General features: G+C 46.7%; 1 protein-coding gene and 1 long non-coding RNA gene across 10 annotated transcripts in view; one reads left to right on the top strand and one right to left on the bottom strand.

The window, feature by feature from the left end:
• Nucleotides 1-196: 196 nt before the first annotated feature.
• LOC121576423 (tumor protein 63) overlaps nt 197-20,859 on the bottom strand; it is a 106,235-nt gene continuing 85,572 nt past the window's right edge. For 3 of the 9 annotated variants that reach the window (XM_041889555.2, XM_041889551.2, XM_041889556.2), the window contains 10 exons: nt 13,563-13,749; nt 12,994-13,109; nt 12,140-12,249; nt 11,793-11,929; nt 11,338-11,420; nt 9,789-9,913; nt 3,868-4,076; nt 2,534-2,678; nt 1,987-2,080; nt 197-1,295 (listed from right to left, as the gene is read on the bottom strand). In XM_041889555.2, the coding sequence (XP_041745489.1) occupies nt 999-1,295; nt 1,987-2,080; nt 2,534-2,678; nt 3,868-4,076; nt 9,789-9,913; nt 11,338-11,420; nt 11,793-11,929; nt 12,140-12,249; nt 12,994-13,109; nt 13,563-13,749 (1,503 nt within the window). In that variant the 3' untranslated portion in view covers nt 197-998. Of the gene's footprint in view, nt 1,296-1,986; nt 2,081-2,533; nt 2,679-3,867; nt 4,077-7,583; nt 7,795-9,788; nt 9,914-11,337; nt 11,421-11,792; nt 11,930-12,139; nt 12,250-12,993; nt 13,110-13,562; nt 13,750-20,859 lie in introns of those variants that run through there. The other 6 variants (XM_041889552.2, XM_041889559.2, XM_041889553.2 and 3 more) reach the window with 4 other exon arrangements.
• On the top strand, nt 11,670-12,244 carry LOC121576424. Its single transcript, XR_006002480.1, has 3 exons — nt 11,670-11,719; nt 11,829-11,955; nt 12,154-12,244. It is a non-coding gene; the product is annotated as an uncharacterized LOC121576424 (long non-coding RNA).

Here is a 20,859-nt window from a genome sequence, read left to right as displayed (position 1 = left end):
TCTGGAGACAAAGGGGGTCTGACCCGGTACTATATGGGTGTACATAATAAACTGTCCACTGAGTGTATATCCTATTGTATTTTGAGATATTTATTGTGAATTTGTAATCGTATATTATTATTATTATCATCTATGAAATGGTAGCAGTTGACAGAAGTTTGCCAAATGAGTCAACAGCAAGACAGAAGCACTGACATAAATACAATTTTCTATCTTTATTTTGAAGGTCTCATCTGTCTAACGCGCTTTGGATTGAATCCTGGCCATACATCTATGGCCCAACAACAAATCCCCAAAAGGTTTCCTCTCAAGTCATGCTTTAACATTGGAATGGATTATGAACAATTAAGAAACAATATCAAAGAAATCACAAAAGCATTTAAGCGCTTTGTCTCAAAAATCATGAAATGTATCTTTTCTAAAACACAATTTCTCTCATCCTCTAGCTGGCAGCTAAGGAAGGCTTTTCAATAAAATAAAATGAAATAAGTGCATTTTTATTTGCATAGTATTTTTGCTCTTTAGGATATCTGAACTAAGGACCAGGGCCCGGTTTCCCGATAGCGATGTAACTTAGTCTTATGAGTGTATAAAAAAAAATGCATCTAATGATGCACTTAGCTGGTCTGGGGCAGTCAGTAAACAACTTTAACAATGGTTTTGGTTTTGCTCCTACGAGGGTTCTAACAATGAACTTAGCCTTAAGATGCTTTTGAGAAGCTGGACCCAGAGCAGAGATTTCCTAGTTCTGTACCATTATACGGGAGTGGTTGGTCAACAGGTGTATGACAGAGGCAGGGCTTCAATCCAAGGCCCATTGCCGACAAGCGTACTGCACTCGACTTTTAATGGTAATGTGCGCTTGAGCCGACATCCACAGCGTTTACTGTAAAAGCCGATCTCTGAACGTCAGGGAAATGGCCTTTTACAGGCCCATTGTTGCAGTGCGCTTGTCAACAGCCTTAGATTGAAATTCCTCCCAGTGTGTGAGAGTTTCTCTATTCCCCCTCCTCCTTGATGCGCTGCTGCTTGTTGCGTCGGGAGTCCAGGTCGAAGGAGAAGTCGGACCAGTCATCGCGCGGTGGGAATGAGATGGTCTGGCGCAGGGTGAAGCGCACAGCGTCGATGACCCGCTCGCTCCGGGCCTCGGAGGACCCTAAGCTGACGGTGGAGGCCCCGCCGGAGGTACGTAGGATGTGGGGAGGAGGGGAGAACTCCATGCTCTGCCGGTGCTCCATGATGCCCTTCCAGATGATGTGCTGAAACTCCTGGGGGATCTTCAGCCGGGACAGGTCCTGTGGACGGGGACGACATCACACACTGGGGGTTAGTCTCTTTAGCCTTGTTTAGTCTTCTTTCTCTCAGGATAGGCACAGGGCCCCAGGCGGCCCAAAAGGCCAGGGCCCCAGGCGGCCCAAAAGGCCAGGGCCCCAGGCGGCCCAAAAGGCCAGGGCCCCAGGCGGCCCAAAAGGCAATAGTCTTACATCAGATAGACGACTCCATCTGCACTGATAGTTCATGGCAACGCTGACACGTTAGTAATACTTCTACCCCCCCAAAAAAAGGCAATAGGATTTTTTAAAAGAAGAGAAGAAAAAAAAGAAACAATATCAATATAAATAAAAAATTAAAATTAAAAATATACTCTAAACATATATTTTATTTTATTGTAAAGTGGTTGTCCCACTAGCTATCATTAGGTGAATGCACCAATTTGTAAGTCGCTCTGGATAAGAGCGTCTGCTAAATAATGTAAATGTAATGACGCCCTCTCCCGGAAGACAATGCTCTCAGGCTCAGAGTCAGGCAGCCCAAAAAATGAAGCGCAGTGCAGGTTCGCATACAGAAATAGACAAGACGACTTCAGATATAAATATTTTTTCATTTATTTGTTCTTGCTTACACGAAGGCTCAGGCCTCTTGAAGCCACCCGACCCTTCTCTCTGAGTTTAACAGATGCAGTGCGTGTGACAGGCAAGGCCTCACCTCCAAGTTATAGTTCTCGATCTGGTAGATGTTGGTCAGGCCCTGTGCTGTGAAGTAGTCCAGGCAGGCTGCGCAGCCCAGCCGCAGAAGAAAGCTGCAACAGGAAACGGAGAGGGGGGAACAGGTCAGTAGTGAAAATAAAAATAGCACCTCAGCATTCTTGTGCAACAGTGTGTTAGACAAGAATGGCCAACAGTAGAGAGATGTCTTGTCAGGTGCAGGCACTCCTTGTAGAGTGGTTCAGGTTTTGGTGACAAACTATCGATTGGAGACGCTATAGAGCCGTGTTGCAAAAGTTCTGTCAATATTGCGCGTCTCGTCCTGACTTTATAGTGCCCACAACTGTCCAAGAGCATTAACAGATGTGTGGTTATCAGTGGTGGCTGGTGCCACTAAAATCGGAGGACGGGCTCATAGTAATGCCTGGAATGGAATTAATGGAACAGTATCAAAACAGAGATGGATACCATAAGTCATTCCATTCCAGCCATTACTATGAGCCATCCTTCCTTCACCAGCCTCCACTGGCGGTTGTTTAGCTAGGTACCTGGAGATGCTGCTGTCCATGGGGTAGGGAGGCGGGGGGGTGCAGTGAGAGCTGGGCACCATGGGTAACTGAGGCTGCAGGACGTGTGCGGGGCTCAGGGCCGACATGTCAGCATTCATAGCCATGTGGCCCATCATCGGAGTCACTACAGAAACCAGAGATAGATCAGTTTTATCTCTATAAAGGAAGCAATCTACTGCCACGTGGCCCATCATCGAAGTCACTAGAGAATCAAACAGACTAGTGTGAGCGACTTTTAAAATGGGGCAATCTGCCGTTTTTTAAAATTTCAAATGTATTATCTCCAGCACCATACCATAGTTCAGATATTATGTAGATGAGGTGCAGTGAACGTCACTAGAGAAACAAGCTTCCGTGAGCAGTACTCTTATAAAGCGACAATCTGTCATTCGTTTTTCAGCCCGCCCACCTATTTGCCATAAAGCGAAGGGACGAGGCTGGACAAATGTAAGAACTCTTAACGTTCTCTGAGATTGTGTAATATCAACAGAAGATAGTGGGAGCGGGGCATCTCAACAACAATACGTGATTTGAAGGAGAGAGGCCCCAGAGGGGAGGAGCAGGGGAGGAACAGGGTCTCAACAGGGATCACATTGACCCATGGGAGGAAGCGTTCTGACAGGGGGGGCTGAGAGTTGTACAGTGGCCCCCTACACACCCCTCCCAGACAGGTACCGCTATCCTGCCTGACGCGTGTCACATGATCGGCCCAGAGGGGGCGTGGTACTGGAGATGGCGGAGGCGGGCAGTGGAGGTACGACAACGGCCCAGACACAGAAAGACTGGGAAAAAAACAAGCAGGGGTGGTGGAGGAAGGAGGACAGGCCAGGGGCCAGACAGGACAGGGGCCAGACAGGACAGGGGCCAGACAGGACAGGGGCCAGACAGGACAGGGGCCAGACAGGCCAGGGGCCAGACAGGACAGGGGCCAGACAGGCCAGGGGCCAGACAGGACAGGGGCCAGACAGGCCAGGGGCCAGACAGGCCAGGGGCCAGACAGGACAGGGGCCAGACAGGCCAGGGGCCAGACAGGCCAGGGGCCAGACAGGCCAGGGGCCCGACAGGACAGGGGCCAGACAGGACAGGGGCCAGACAGGACAGGGGCCAGACAGGCCAGGGGCCAGACAGGACAGGGGCCAGACAGGACAGGGGCCAGACAGGACAGGGGCCAGACAGGCCAGGGGCCAGACAGGACAGGGGCCAGACAGGACAGGGGCCAGACAGGACAGGGGCCAGACAGGACAGGGGCCAGACAGACAGAGAGTCGGGGGGGGCAGAATCTCTCACTATACAAAGGGGTAAGGCACACTTACTGTCATTCAGGCCTTGGGCCATGGAGGAAGGGGTGAGTGTGTTGCGTTGCTGGGGGTTGATGAGCTGGCTGACGGAGGGGAGCTTGTTGACCTTGCCGTGGGGGTGAGGAGGGGAGCTGGAGCCGTACGGCGGCTGAAGGGCCGTGGAGCTCCTGGGGCAGGGGAGAGGAGGATACAGCCCATTACTCTCATCCCCCCAGAGATCCCATCTTTAACGACAAAGGGTTAACCTGGCTGTTAGTTACATACAGTGGTAAACAACAAGAACAATATTTCAGTTTTACTGTTCAGTATAGTTAATAATATCTAATATAATATACCATTTAGCAGTTAACATTGACTGGGTTAGGTAATCAGTTTTACTGTTCAGTATAGTTAACAATATATAATAATAATATACCATTTAGCAGTTAACATTGACTGGGTAAGGTAATCAGTTTTACTGTTCAGTATAGTTAACATTGACTGGGTTAGGTAATCAGTTTTACTGTTCAGTATAGTTAACAATATATAATAATAATATACCATTTAGCAGTTAACATTGACTGGGTAAGGTAATCAGTTTTACTGTTCAGTATAGTTAACAATATATAATAATAATATACCATTTAGCAGTTAACATTGACTGGGTTAGGTAATCCGTTTTACTGTTCAGTATAGTTAACAATGATATAGATAATCAGTATACCGTTAGTACAGTTAACATTGACTGGGTAAGGTAATCAGTTTTACTGTTCAGTATAGTTAACATTGACTATAAGGTAATAATATACCATTTCAGCATAGTTAACATTGACTGGGTTAGGTAATCCGTTTTACTGTTCAGTATAGTTAACATTGATGTTAATAATCAATATACCATTTAGCAGTTAACATTGACTGGGTAAGGTAATCAGTTTTACTGTTCAGTATAGTTAACATTGACTGGGTTAGGTAATCAGTTTTACTGTTCAGTATAGTTAACATTGACTGGGTTAGGTAATCAGTTTTACTGTTCAGTATAGTTAACATTGACTGGGTAAGGTAATCAGTTTTACTGTTCAGTATAGTTAACATTGACTGGGTAAGGTAATCAGTTTTACTGTTCAGTATAGTTAATATTGACTGGGTAAGGTAATCAGTTTTACTGTTCAGTATAGTTAACATTGACTGGGTTAGGTAATCATTTTGACAGATTGTGTAGCTAACGTTATTCTCAAACATTAACCTTTCAAATTAATCTCTTACACGCCAATGTGTTTTCAACATTATCGGAAATGATTAAATTCAAGCATGCCACAGAAACTCAAAGCATATCTCTATGACTATAAAGTGTATGTTTCATCTAACAGTATGTGTTGTCTATGAGTGTAGATTTGGGCGTAGATTCAAATCAGATCAAGTGTTAACTGTCGATAGCAGATGTTTTGGCGTTGGAGCTGTCAGATCGGTGAGCAGCCGCTCTTGCGATTGTCACGAAGCCACACCTGCCCCACTCTCCTTAGAAGTTCAGAACAAGAAAGTCTAGGCTATATAGAAATGATGACACTCAAATAGAATATAAATAATTCAATGAAATTAGGATTTCTATCAGCCTAATCAAGGTGTAGATTACATCACACATTCCTGTGTTCCAATTTATAAACAGGTCTGCATGGGATTTCTGTTAATGCAACTCAGTGCAGCCAATGGGGCGGCAGGTAGCTTAGTGGTTAAGAGCGTTGTGCCAGTAACCGAAAGGTCGCTGGTTCTAATCCCTGAGCCGACTAGGTGAAAAATCTGTCGATGTGCCCTTGAGCAAGGCACTTAACCCTAATTGCTCCTGTAAGTCGCTCCGGATAAGAGCGTCTGCTAAAAAAAAAAAAAAGACTAAAATGGCAATGTCCGCTTTAGGTGTAACGCCAGGAACCGCTTGTGGATTGGACAGCTCTAACGCAGTACCGCCACCGCCAAAACAACCGCTATGCAGATGTCGGATAAAGCTGATCTGATTGAATAGAGCCCTTAGTAGGATAATGGGCTTTAGCTGAGGTTCCTTGTTTTGCAGATGGAGAGGAAAAAAGGGGAAATGGAGAAGGAAAGTCAAAGCAGAAAATACATTTATTGAGTTTTGACAGACCAAAGTGCAACAGCCATGTATCACAACAATCTGTTTCAAACAACGGTCACAAAAGCAAGTTCTCCGTAGAATCTGCTCTCTGTCCATAAAGCAAGTTCTCCATAGAATCTGCTCTCTGTCCATAAAGCAAGTTATTCATAGAGTCTGCTCTCTGTACATAAAGCAATATGTTTGTCATGTATCTGTCAATCCTAAATAAATGCTAAATATCTTTCAGAAAATTCAAAGATCAAATGGGTCAAAAACAAACAAACTGTCCAGCAGTGACTTTATACAACATGACCAGCATTATCAAAGTTATCTTCATAATAAAATCTCTCCCCATTAGATTACTAAGTCCACGTCCCAAATAGCACCCTATTTCTTCTTTATGCACTACTTTTGACCAAGACCCATAGATAGGGATCTGGACCCATAGATAGGGCTCTGGACCCATAGATAGGGCTCTGGACCCATAGATAGGGATCTGGACCCATAGATAGGGCTCTGGACCCATAGATAGGGATCTGGACCCATAGATGGGGATCTGGACCCATAGATGGGGATCTGGACCCATAGATAGGGCTCTGGACCCATAGATAGGGCTCTGAACCCATAGATAGGGATCTGGACCCATAGATAGGGATCTGGACCCATAGATAGGGCTCTGGACCCATAGGGCTCTGGTAGACAATAGGGTACCATTTGGAACGCACGTTTAGGTTTGAGTCCAGCTCCAATGAGAAAACAAAAAGCTAGATAAAGTGAAAGCTTAAGAGAACTCAAAGACAAGATAAGTCTTGTAGAAAAACACTAGTGCTTGGTTCCTGACAAGCCCCAGCCAATAGGAGGAGAGGTCAGCCGAGAGGCGGCTACTATGCATGTGCAATGTGTTCTGACTGCAATACAAGTAGACTGTGTCCCTGTCCGTAACTCAATTACTAACTTCATTTTTACCATAAGCAACACATAAACCTAAAAAGCAACAAAGACATGAATGGGGCTTTTAAACATGATGTCCTTGATGAGCCGTATGACCTCATCTCTGACCACGGGGCCCCGTGGGGCTCAGCTGGTAGAGCATGGCGCTTGCAACGCCAGGGTTGTGGGTTCGATTCCCACGGAGGACCAGTACGAAAAAAGTACGCACTGGATAAGAGCGTCTGCTAAATGACTCCCAATGTAAAATGTTTAATGAAACAAACTGATCAAATGAATTGAATAACTCTAGCGCAGTCTGCTGTTTGAGACTGGTGTTACCACATATTAGCTACAAAGTTTCTTTAAAAAATCTGGCATGCAAAAACATCTTAATTTATCACTTTAGAATGTGACAGCACCTTATCAGTAGACTGGTATGCAGAGTACTTGCCAGACAGACTAAAGTTGTAGCAAATTATTTGTGTTACATAAGTAATGAATAGAAAAAAATGTTTTATTTCATGAACATGAAGCACCAACAGACTGTTTATCTGTTTATTTAACTCTGTTTGGAGAATGTGAGAGTTTCAACAGAGACACAACCTCAGAGCAGGAACCCAGAGACAGAGCAGAGCGGGAGAGAGGGAGCGAAAGAGAGAGAGAGGGAGAAATAGAGAGAGCGAGAGAGAGGAGAGAGATAATTAGAAAGCACCCTGAAAGAGGGAGGAGAGAGGAGAGGTGAAAGAGGAGCCCCTAGTCTGATTGTGGCTGAGGTTTGAGGGGTGAGGAAACTGAAGGGAGGAGGAAGGAGGAGGCTGAAGGAAGGAGGAATGTGAGGATGAGGGGAGTCTCAGAAAATACTGCATCATCTCCTCTGCTCTGCTGCTAAGGGCTCCAGGAGCTCTGAACGTAGCCGGGCTTTAAGCAGACTGGAACCAGAGAGAGAGAGAGAGAGAGAGAGAGAGAGAGAGAGAGAGAGGGAAAATAAGGACTCACTTTAGGAGAGTAAGAAACAGGAAACAGACAAAGAAACCAATAGAAAGTCAAAAGTTGAGAGGAGAGAGTTTACAAAGTAGAGAAACGGAGCCATTTGGAAACACAGTATTTAAGAAGAAAATGAATGATGGCCATTTCAGTGTAGTGTGTGGTAACATTATCCCCCAGAAGAGGGCACTATTAGACAGCAATAGTATCACATCGGGAGACTCTTGACTTGACCTTCCAGAGTAAAAAATAAACAAGAAAATAAAAATATTTAATATTATTTGATAATGCTGTGAAGAACACCACTGGGGTTAGGAATAATCCAGGTGAAAGGTCATGGAGATGAGAGTAAAGCATCAGAATACAGAGCAGTATGTAGAGAAGAGGCATGAGGACCTGATTAGAGAACAATCTAGAACAGTCCAGTCAACTATGTAACAAACGACTTGAGCAGATTTTCAGTCCAGTACAGCTGTTGAGTGTTTTGAGTTTGAGGATATTGAAAATATCACCAAAACATAAATAGCGTAAAGTATAGTGTAGGCTAAATACTGTTCTGTTCTTATGAAACTAACCGGTGACAGCGTTGCAGCATTTAAAACCACTGGGCCCTGCCCTTACCTGCTGCACTGCCACATCCAGCCAGACTGTGGATGGGGGCGCCAGAGGGCAGGACGACAGAACCCAAACTACCAGTAAACCTAAAATAGGCTACGCCTAAAACTGGCTTTTCAAACCAGTATTTTTTCAAGCATTATGTCAGAGAGTCTGGCAGTTTACTAAATGAGAAACGATAACATAAGCAGTAATTATCATAGGGCGTCAAAGAAAGCAGCACACTATTTAAAACTATAATTTACAGATAACCGCCTTTTTCTCCCCAGCCCTTTAACTGAATGGGCGAGGACTAAGGGCAGGGGCGGACCGGCCATCTGGCATTTGCCCGAAATGGGCTGGTCCATATTTAGCCCAGTGGGCTGGTCTAACTTGTTTTTTTTAGCGCAAAACGATCATTATCTGGCTAATAAATGGGGCCGGTGTAGAGGCCTTCAGGAAATTTTTTGTCAACGTGTTAGAAATGCCAGGGCCGATTTCTGCTCCCAGGCCGCCCCTCACTGAGGGCAAGGGAGTGCAGCATTTGTGTTTGTGTATGACAGAGTATGAATACACTCAAGCCAATTACTGGGACTGACTGGATAATGGATTTGGAAACGGCTGTTGTTGTTGTGCAAACCTGGCAGAGCACCTAAAGGCGTTTCCATTAGTCTACGGAGGCTGGCCGAGCGTAGGTCCTGCTGCCCAGCCTTAGGTAACATCCCATAATATCCTAAACTCAGCTCTACATCACACAACCCTCTGAGAAGCAAATGCGTTATGCAACTTCTGATAAAATGTAGTGAGTGAGTAACCAAAAAGCAACAATTTTCATCTGTCAAAACAGCCACTGTCTTCATCCTTATCCAAATAGTCATCATGCTGGTGTATTCACTCAGCTCAAACATCATTACTGTAGTAATCAGAACCAATGTTACACAACCCTAAATCTTAACAGGCAAAATTCCACCAAACAAGCTATCATGCTCAATCAGGCTGGTGTTGAATCCAAAACAAAAAAGTAAAACTATCATTTCACAACTTAGGACTTTCCCTTAAATAAGCTTACTTCGCATGCTGCAGTACACAGTACACAGTCTTTCTTTAATTAATAGGCAAACAAGTTAAAATGTCAACCGTGAAGCATGCAGTTATGAGACAAAACAAGGAACCAGACCATGAAGTGAGGCTGAGGAGGACCTCGTTACCAGCTTAGTGGTTCACATCACACTAGTGTTTGTAAGCCTAGCTCAGTGGTTTCAGCTACTGGTTCTAGTTTTTTTACTGAACCTTTATATAGTTCTCCTTTATCTAATAGAACTGTCTGACAGGGAGGAGTACTCACTGTTTCTGCAGGATGTTCTGCTGCTGCTGCCTGTACGACTCCACAGTGTGCTGAGGCAGAAACTGCATGAGTTCCAAAGACTCTTTGATTTTCACCAGAATCTCATAGATTTCACGGCCTTTAATCTACAGGGGGGCAGAGAGAGAGAGAGAGAGAGAGAGGAGTTGGTTAGCAGCTGGGACATTCCACAATATTAATATAATGCACACAGAGACGTATATAATATTGTTTTATAGAAAGCATTCTCTACATGACCAAAAGTATGTGGACACCTGCTCGTCGAACATCTCATTCCAAAATCCTGGGCATTAATATGGAGTTGGTCCCCCACTTTGCTGCTATAACAGCCTCCACTCTTCTGGGAAGGCTTTCCACTAGATGTTGGAACATTGCTGCGGGGACTTGCTTCCATTCAGCCACAAGAGCATTAGTGAGGTTGGGCACTGATGTTGGGCGATTAGGCCTGGCTCGCAGTCGGCGTTCCAATTCATCCCAAAGGTGTTCGATGGGGTTGAGGTCAGGGCTCTGTGCAGGCCAGTCAAGTTCTTCCACACCGATCTCGACAAACCATTTCAAACCATGAAAAACACCCCAGACCATTATTCCTCCTCTACCAATCTTTACAGTTGGCACTATGCATTGGAGCAGGTAGCGTTCTCCTGGCATCCACCAAACCCAGATTAGTCCGTCGGACTGCCAGATGGTGAAGCGTGATTCATCACTCCAGAGAACACGTTTCCACTGCTCCAGAGTTCAATGGCGGCGAGCTTTACACCACTCCAGCCGATGCTCGGCATTGCGAATGGTGATCTTAGGCTTGTGTGCAGCTGCTCGGCCATGGAAACCCATTTCATTAAGCTCCCGACAAACAGTTATTGTGCTGACGTTGCTTCTAGAGGCAGTCTGGAACTCGGTAGTGAATGTTGCAACCGAGGACATACGATTTTTACGCGCTACGCGCTTCAGCACTCGGCGGTCCCGTTCTGTGAGATTGTGTGGCCTACCACTTCACGGATGAGCCGTTGTTGCTCCTAGACGTTTCCACCTCACAACAGCACTTACAGTTGACCGGGGCAGCTCTAGCAGGGCAGAAATTTGACGAACTGACTCACTGAGCTCTTCAGTAAGGCCATTCTACTGCCAATGTTTGTCCATGGAGATTGCATGGCTGTGTGCTCGATTCTATACACCTGTCAGCAACGGGTGTGGCTGAAATAGCCGAATCCACTAATTTGAGGTGGTGTCCAGATACTTTTGTATACATAGTATATATAACAGGGTTGGTTTTGCCAGTATGGACAGAGGACTTTTGTTCTGAAGTTCAGGCTCTTATTTTGAAATGCTCTCCATATAAATGTTTTCTTCCTCCTGTACCCAACAAGACTGTCATATGTTCATCTGGGTTCCAATTCTATTTCTATAGGACAGACAGTATCAGAACTTCACATGGTCAGTCAATACTGTATGGATCATCATGGGGTCATTTTAATTCCCTGGGGAAATCCCAGCAGAAGGAGAAGAGGAATGTGGCCAGACTGCAGACACTTACAGGCAGACAGAACACTTCCTCATCTGTGGATCTTCTCTTCTTGATGGAGGACATCTGGATCCCATGGGAGGCCTGGCGGAAGGCTGGGGAGGGGGACAGAAGCCTGGTAAGTACCTGGGCTGGTACACCTGGGATGATGGTAACTTTATCCTATGTATTAACCTCAGCAAGCATAGGATGGAAAACGAGCACAGAGCAGGAGGACGCAGCACAGAGCAGGAGGAGGCAGCACAGAGCAGGAGGAGGCAGCACAGTACAGAGCAGGAGGAGGCGGCACAGAGCAGGAGGACGCAGCACAGAGCAGGAGGACACAGCACAGTACAGAGCAGGAGGAGGCAGCACAGAGAAGGAGGAGGCAGCACAGGGGCTGGCAGCATGCAGTGTGAGAGACAGATAGAGTGTGGTATAATCAGAGGCAGTCAGTCAGTCCTCCACCAGCTCCCAGCACTACTTACGGCGTTTCATACCCTCACTGGTCTTTGTTCCATCAGTAACATGCTGCTTGCGGATGCTGTCCTCGTCCGCCTTACGGTCCCGGCCAGGGCACGCACAGATCCTGGCCTCGAAGCACCGCCGACCCAGCACCTGACCACTAGGAGGCAGGAGAGAGACAGACAGGTCAGTAACACTTATTTACCATCTATGAGGAGGTGGGACCCAATACGGACATTTCCCCAAAGTTCCTTTGTTTTTCATAAATCCCGTTTGGATTCCCACTCCTGATTCCGGGAATCCTCAAACTGGGGAAAGTTTCCCAGAAATTGTGCATCCCTAGTAACCACTGACAACACTAATGTCTTACTCTCTGGTTTCCAGGGTGACGATGATGAGGATGGGGCGTCGGTTCATGCCTCCCACACAGCTGGAGTTACACATGAAGTTATACAGGATGGTGGTGAACTCTGTGCCCACCTGGAAGAGAAGAGAGCAGCAGGTTAGTGAATTAAAACCTCAACCTCAATACATCTGGACATAAACAGAAATAAATGAATGACTGAGGGAAATGGTCAGTGGTTATAAAAACACAGTTACTACACATCTGACCATCTGGACATAAACACTGCCTTTTAAATATGACAGTGGTGGTAGTGTGCTGAGTGTCCCCTCCTGTAGCTCAGTTGGTAGAGCGTGGCGCTTGCAACGCCAGGGTTGTGGGTTTCGATTCCCACGAGGGGGGCCAGTATGAAAAATGTATGCACTAACTGCACTGTAAGTCGCTCCGGATAAGAGCGTCTGCTAAACGACTAAAATGTTCAGTCCAGAGCCAGGACTGATGGAGGACACAGTATGGGTCCAGTAGGGGTGAGGGGATATTGAGGACACCAGCTGCTGGGCTGACAGTCAATGACTGATTGGATGAGGGGGTATGGGGGCTATGAGAGGGCCAGTACGTGTCTCGGCCAGGTTTACAGAAGTTCAGGGGCTGCGGTGACCCCGTCTGAGACACGTAGGGTGTTGCAGACGGATAGATAGAGTGGTGGTTGTGACACCGTGATGACAGAGGGGACAGGGGAGAGACAAGGTGGACAGGCAGGTGGACAGGGGTTGGAGACTGTCTGTCGCCGGGGGGTGGGGGGCTTGGTGGTGACAGGGCTTACTCTACACTGCCTGGGGGGGGCTTGTAAGGAGGGCAGACAGGAGAGAACTGTAGCCTACCTGGGGGGGCTCGTAGGGGACCAGCACACTCTGACGGCCCGTGATGGAGTCCTCCAGATACTGGGAGTGGCTGTTACCCTCCACTCGGATCAGGTGACTGGGAGGGGCTATCTGACCTACAAACACAACATACCATAAGCTTATCAAATAGCAAAATATGTTGCATGTTCATATCAGAGAAGATCAATTAGAGATCAATGGTTCATCAAAGGTATTTGAGTTAATAATGTCATGGTACAGGAAGCATCTGAGGAGTAAAGGTTAGTTAATAATGTCATGGTACAGGAAGCATCTGAGGAGTAAAGGTTAGTTAATAATGATAATAATAATAGTGATCCAAAACATTGGTAACTAAATGCTCACTGCAAGGAGCATTTCCTGAGAGCGATAAGTTAACTAGCGGTCGTTGAACTCAAACAGCAAAATATGTTGCATGTTCATATGTGACTCAACACCTATACGTGGGCTTAATGTCCAAAATAAGATGTTCAGTTTTTTACAGTTTATAAAAAGATATTATGTTATCAACAGTGCTTTAGGAGTGTCTGAGAGACATATAACTAACTAACCGTCGTTGAACTCGCGGCTGAGCTCGTGGTTGGGGCAGCGTTTGACCACCTCGGTGACGTGCTCTGCCTTCTTGTAAACGGGCATGGCTCTGATAACAGCGCCCTGCGGGGGGTTGGTCAGCACCTTGATCTGGATGGGACACGTCTTGGCGATCTGACAGTACAGCTTCTTCAGCTCTGTAGAGTACTGGGGGAGAGAGAGAGAGAGAGAGAGAGAGAGAGAGAGAGAGAGAGAGAGAGAGAGAGAGAGAGAGAGAGAGAGAGAGAGAGAGAGAGTGGAATCCTTCAAAGTTCAACACAAAATAGAAACCTCATCAGGAGCCGCTTGTCATCAACATAATTTAACATGAACATGAACTTTACCAAAAAGTGTACAAAATGCAGTACTGCAGAGAGACAAGAGAGTTCAAAGGGTTAGATTCCTAGACTAACCAATTCAAAAAAAAGGTCACATTTTAAATGTCAGGCCCAGGACAGTCAAAACTAAGAACTACAAAGTAGGTGAATCTTCTGGAAATGGAGCATCTGGAGCCACTGACCTTTAGGACCACAGATAAATCAACACATTCTAGCCTTCAAATCAAATCAAAATCTGTAGCACAGAGGGTTAAAGACAGGTCTGTGATTATGGCCTAAAACATGCACACCCACCCACACACACACGCTCTTCATCAGTGATATGTGTGTGTGTGTGTGGGCAGGGCGACCATTTTGGTGAGAGCAGATTCGTTCAATCCAAAGCCAACATGTAAAGAATATGAAAGAATGCATCAGTGATTTTCTGAAGACGTAAAGGCAGTTAGCGATGCCGAAAACAGTTAGCGATGCCGAAAACAGTTAGCGATGCCGAAAACAGTTAGCGATGCCGAAAACAGTTAGCGATGCCAAAACAGTTAGCGATGCCGAAAACAGTTAGCGATGCCGAAACAGTTAGCGATGCCGAAAACAGTTAGCGATGCCGAAAACAGTTAGCGATGCCGAAACAGTTAGCATGCCGAAACAGTTAGCAATGCCGAAACCAGTCTCTTGAGGTGCGCAATTGAAATTAGAACATCCAATTAGAACATGCAATTTTGTTGTTTTTCTATAAATAATTGTTTTAAGGCCCTGTTCATAAACCATTTCGTGGGTCGTTCCAAAACCACTTGCGGGCATTTGTTTACACCTTGTTCAGTCATGTTACCTCGGCTAGCTAACAACTTGGTTACTTCACCAGTAGTCTACTGAATGTAGCCATGGTAACATTACCAGTACATCTAAACATCTGGGGACACACAGACAGAAAGGAAAATGGATATCTTCTTCAGGAGATCAATGATCACAGCAGTGAATGACTCATCTCTTACATGTTGTCACTCAAACGGGACACTCTTAAAGAGACAGTGTAGAATTTAATGTAATGCATTTCAATAGGTAGTGCTTTTAAACAATGTAGAAACATATTCCACAAATGACTGAAACTGATTTCTGTATCAACATTTGAGCTTTTTTATAATTGCTACCCATTAAAAATGTTAATGTAAAGCCCTGTGTGTGTGTGTGTGTGTGTGTGTGTGTGTGTTTGATTGTTGTTAGATGGGACACACCTAGCTAATGTCTCTTGGTAGTTGGGCTCAGGGGCAGTAGCCAGCCACTTCTGAGGAGTGGTGCAATAAAATGGACCCCCTCCCTCCAGGGACAATTTAATTGGCCTTCCTCCTTTAACTCTGGACCTGGATTTCATCTTCAAGACATGGGGACACGACACAGTGTTGCAATCTGATGGCCAAGGTAGGCAGAGGTTCCTCATAGCACTGTATGTCTCGGTCTCAATCCAACAAGGACTCAATGACACTCATCGTGTGTTTCGTCATGAGTCTTCCTGGCTCTTACTGTAGAAATGAGGTCAGAGGTGGTTACCACAGTAACCACCACTACCTGGCTGACACAGCATCTGACTAAGCAGTGTCACTGACCGCAGGAATGGAAGTTTCCTCACTGAAAGACTTGTCATCCACAACGCTATGGTGCTACCTGACTAATGGGACAGTCAGAGGTTGAATCATTCCCAAACACAGAAGGGGTCAGTCAGAGGTCATCTGCCCAAAGGGTCAGTCAGAGGTCATCTGCCCAAAGGGTCAGTCAGTGGTCATCTGCCCAAAGGGTCAGTCAGTGGTCATCTGCCCAAAGGGTCAGTCAGTGGTCATCTGCCCAAAGGGTCAGTCAGTGGTCATCTGCCTAACTGGCACTGTAAGAAGGTAGAAAGGCCATCAAAGAAAACAGTCAGTTGATTCTTCCAGACATAACCATACTTCTCAGATTCCTGCTGCTGCTTTGTAAGCATTCATATTACGTCCCAAATGGCCCCCTATTCCCTATATAGTGCACTACTTTAGCCCATGGGCCCTGGTCAAAAGTAGTGCACTATAATATAGGGAATAGGGTACAATTTGGGACGCACCCCAGTGTTTAATCCCTCCAGTGAAGAGAACATGATGGAAAACTTTGCCTGTCAGGTTCACTTCTGTTCTGAAGGGGGACAAAGTCCTGTGAAGATTGTGAAAAGGTCCCGGGGCAGTGTTCGGTGCGCTAGAACAATGCAGTCCTGTGAAGATTGTGAAAAGGTCCCGGGGCAGTGTTCGGTGCGCTAGAACAATGCTACATTAAATTCCATCTCTACTAAGTTGTGTTCCATTGAAAGGAGCCCATCCCAGCAGCTGTCTGACTTTTTATATTATTACACAATCTAGCTTTTACTTGGCAAGGAAACGTCTCCTCTCTTCTCCTTCGTGCCAGGACGATCCATCTAGCTAGCACTCCCTTTCCTTTCATCAAGAGTAGCTCCTCCAACACACACACACACACACACACACACACACACACACACACACACACAGGAGAGAGGGGGAGAGAGAGGGGGAGAGAGAGAGAGAGAGGGGGAGAGAGAGAGAGAGAGAGAGAGAGAGGGGGAGAGAGACAGAAAGAGATATGCTAACTCTGTGTTGTTGTTTTTATCACACTGCTTTGCTTTATCTTGGCCAGGTCGCAGTTGTAAATGAGAACTTGTTCTCAACTGGCTTACCTGGTTAAATAAAGGTGAAATAAAATAAATAAAAAATAAAATGCCGTAAAGGGGGGATTCAGTGCTTGTGAATAATTTCAAAACTGACCATTCATTTAGCGAAGGACAACAATACATGGTAACATAAAGCATTCTCAGTATCTCAGCCACGATCGAGGCAGAAGACAACAGTTGTTTAAGACTGGTGCCATCCTGTAGGTTAACACACACACCGCCAGCCAGATGAAAATCAACCATCACAGGCCTCAAGCCACAAACTTTGAGCGACTATGTGCTGCTGGCGGTATGTTTGCTACGGAGCTGCTGCCGAAAGGGAAACACTCACAGTGGCCCCCCAGTGGCCCTCTTCTCCTCTCCCAGGAAGGGCGCGGTACTCTCTCATGTGTTACTATGTAATTATGAGCCATTCACAATATGAATGACACACACACACACACACACACACAGGGAAAACACTGCTAACACAATACATAGCCGCTTAAATCACAACAGTGCGTCCCAAATGGCTCCCTATTCCCTATATAGTGCGCTACCATAAGGCTCTGGTCTAAAGTAGTGCACTATGTAGGGAATAGGGTGCCATTTGGGACAAAGTCAGCCATTTAAAAAGGGTACTACACCTAAAATGTCTCAGAATGTCTGCCCCACGTGGAAGATGGGTGAATTGCAACAGCACTAGGCTGCATTCAAAACAAATCTCCCCGCATCCCATTTCCCGTAACATGGCGGAGACTCGCGTTTCAGCCGTTTACTTTCGAACAGCTGTAAAAACGATATTTTCTGTTATTGAGAAGATATTTCACAGCGATTTAGATGGTACAATGATTCCCTACACTATACAGTGCTTGTTTTCTCATAGGGCGGCAGGTAGCTTAGTGGTTAAGAGCGTTGTGCCAGTAACCGAAAGGTCGCTGGTTCTAATCCCCGAGCCGACTAGGTGAAAAAACTGTCTGTGCCCTTGAGCAAGGCACTTAACCCTAATTGCTCCTGTAAATCGCTCTGGATAAGAGCGTCTGCTAAATGACCAATTTATTTTTTATTTTATTATAATCTGAAATTGAGCGAACAGTGTAGAATTTTTGCCACCAGGAAATGACAGAGCGATTTCTCCATTGGCCACTTGACCCGATTTCCACTAGATAACACAGCCACAAAGTCAGAACAGCTTTCCCATTTTGACAACAGATGCCGTTCCGGCGGGAGAAATCAATAGGCGAATATCACAGCCAATCACAACACTGGCGGATAAGTAATACTGTGAAACACTGTCATTCCACTGTTATTGCAGATATATTATGGACTTTTCATGAAATTACAATGCAAAAATTCTAAAATGCTTTGGGAGAACCAGGTAGCGTGAGGACATAGCTCCACAGACAGACAGACATACACTATAGTTGACTACTCAGACAGTCAGCCAGTCACTACAGTTGACTACTCAGACAGTCAGCCAGTCACTACAGTTGACTACTCAGACAGTCAGCCAGTCACTACAGTTGACTACTCAGACAGTCAGCCAGTCACTACAGTTGACTCCACTTACAGGCTTGACAAGGAGTCAAGAGAGAAGAAAATTGGAGCGTTGTTATTTTTAATGAATAAAAACACTAAGCTTCTGTCTGTGGCAGGTTGGTAGGTGACTTGGTGTTTTTTTTAATCAAGAGTAAAAACCGTGACTTGTTTGATTTGTTAAAGTTGATCAATGACATTCTTTAGAAAAGCCACCCCCAACACCTTGTCCTTCCTGACACCAAAGACCGTTCCAACTGTGTGCACCAGATAGATACAATGAATCAAACCCTCTTTTTCATCCCCTGTAACTGCAATGGACAACATCATGTGTGATCATGAGACATCCTGTATATTTCAAATGGTTGCAACTTGCGTGTAATGCACATTCATTAGCCTACCGAAGACACACACGCGCACAGTGCAGCACACCTGCATAACTGTGTGTGTCTGTGTGTCTGTGTGTGTCTGTGTGTGTCTGTGTGTTTCTGTGCGACTGTGTTTCTACTCCATCTCTCACCAGAGGTACTCCAACCCAACACACACAAACAGACTGTTCTCCTCCCAGCAACACGTCTCAGGTACAGGTTGAGACAGGCCTATGCTGTGGCGTTCCTTCCCCCTGGTGGCTGCGGGCTCATGCCAAATCAAGTCCTGACAGAGCTGGGCCTTTAAACAGGCAGGGCTTGGCGCCTCCAGTCTTGTCCTCTTCATACCTGACATGTAGCATCATGTCTTCAGCAGCTTCTCACCAACTTGGCTCAATTCTACCAAAATGCAAAAAGGAGGGTTTGTCTTTTATTTTATTTTCTGTCCAGAGGAGAAACACCTGCCTCTTGTTGAAGAAGAAGAAACAGGAATGAACTAATATAAAATCTCCTCCTTGTTAGCGATTTATTTCCTGTGAAACCATTTCATCGTTTTTTCATCACATGTTTTGGAAGACATGTTCCTGAAAACATAATCCAAAAGAGGAAAAAGTATTTCTGTGTGTTGCAAAGATAATTTGGGAAGCAGTGTCGAAAGGTAGCTCTCACTAAGAACATCAGCGTACAAAAATCTCTGCAATGGTTGTAGAAACGTATGACGCTGCCATCCCAGGTGTCTGGGTAACGTTGTACTGGGATGTGACATGTTTATCTAGCCAGATCTGGGATGGTGGCCAGGGATAAGAATCTGTCACTCTTGGGATTAGCCAATTCGTTTTTAGAGCTACAGTTTAACAACCAATCACATCCCTGTGATAAGTAGTGAGCGTTGCTACATCCAAAAGTGAACGTCAACACATCAACTGCCGTGCTATCATTCAATACGAACAGAGGGGTGTGTTAGCAGAAAAAGTATTTTATTAACAAATACATTAGTTTTACATAACTTTTTGTTGCAGTTTTACAGCTAATTTCCTGCAATTCTACACATTTTGCCATGACTTATTCCATGTCAATATGATATCTGACTGAGAGTGGCTAACAAAATCAATGGGGGCCCCCTGGAGGTCAGGGCCCCTGGAGGTCAGGGCCCCTGGAGGTCAGGCCCCCTGGAGGTCAGGGCCCCTGGAGGTCAGGCCCCCATGGAGGTCAGGGCCCCTGGAGGTCAGGGCCCCTGGAGGTCAGGGCCCCCTGGAGGTCAGGGCCCCCTGGAGGTCAGGGCCCCTGGAGGTCAGGGCCCCCTGGAGGTCAGGGCCCCTGGAGGTCAGGGCCCCTGGAGGTCAGGGCCCCCTGGAGGTCAGGGCCCCTGGAGGTCAGGCCCCTGGAGGTCAGGGCCCCTGGAGGTCAGGGCCCCTGGAGGTCAGGGCCCCCTGGAGGTCAGGGCCCCCTGGAGGTCAGGGCCCCCTGGAGGTCAGGGCCCCTGGAGGTCAGGGCCCCCTGGAGGTCAGGGCCCCTGGAGGTCAGGGCCCCTGGAGGTCAGGGCCCCCTGGAGGTCAGGGCCCCTGGAGGTCAGGGCCCCCTGGAGGTCAGGGCCCCTGGAGGTCAGGGCCCCTGGAGGTCAGGGCCCCCGGAGGTCAGGGCCCCTGGAGGTCAGGGCCCCCTGGAGGTCAGGGCCCCCTGGAGGTCAGGGCCCCCTGGAGGTCAGGGCCCCTGGAGGTCAGGGCCCCCTGGAGGTCAGGGCCCCCCGGAGGTCAGGGCCCCTGGAGGTCAGGGCCCCTGGAGGTCAGGGCCCCTGGAGGTCAGGGCCCCCTGGAGGTCAGGGCCCCCTGGAGGTCAGGGCCCCCTGGAGGTCAGGGCCCCTGGAGGTCAGGGCCCCTGGAGGTCAGGGCCCCCTGGAGGTCAGGGCCCCCTGGAGGTCAGGGCCCCTGGAGGTCAGGGCCCCCCGGAGGTCAGGGCAAGGTTTTTTAAATTACATTATTTATGACTGAGGCCTCGTGTCCTCATATGTAGCTATGGCCCATTATAGCCTGGGTAACCTCCTAATGCCACTGCTGCTGTATAACGGTGTTCCATTATAGCCTGGGTAACCTCCTAATGCCACTACTGCTGTTTAACGGTGTTCCATTATAGCCTGGGTAACCTCCTAATGCCACTACTGCTGTTTAACGGTATTCCATTATAGCCTGGGTAACCTCCTAATGCCACTGCTGCTGTATAACGGGGTTCCATTATAGCCTGGGTAACCTCCTATTGTTCAGGGAAGAAAACACGGTCAATAATAATAATAAAAAGCAGTTTGAAAATGGGCCTTTTCCAGACTGCAGCATTATGGAGAAATAATTTATTTTAAACCCTGGCT

Source organism: Coregonus clupeaformis, chromosome 11 (assembly GCF_020615455.1).
Source record: "Coregonus clupeaformis isolate EN_2021a chromosome 11, ASM2061545v1, whole genome shotgun sequence".
NCBI lineage: Eukaryota > Metazoa > Chordata > Actinopteri > Salmoniformes > Salmonidae > Coregonus > Coregonus clupeaformis.
Note: the sequence above shows the minus strand (reverse complement) of the source record. Positions and strands in the feature narration are given on the sequence as shown.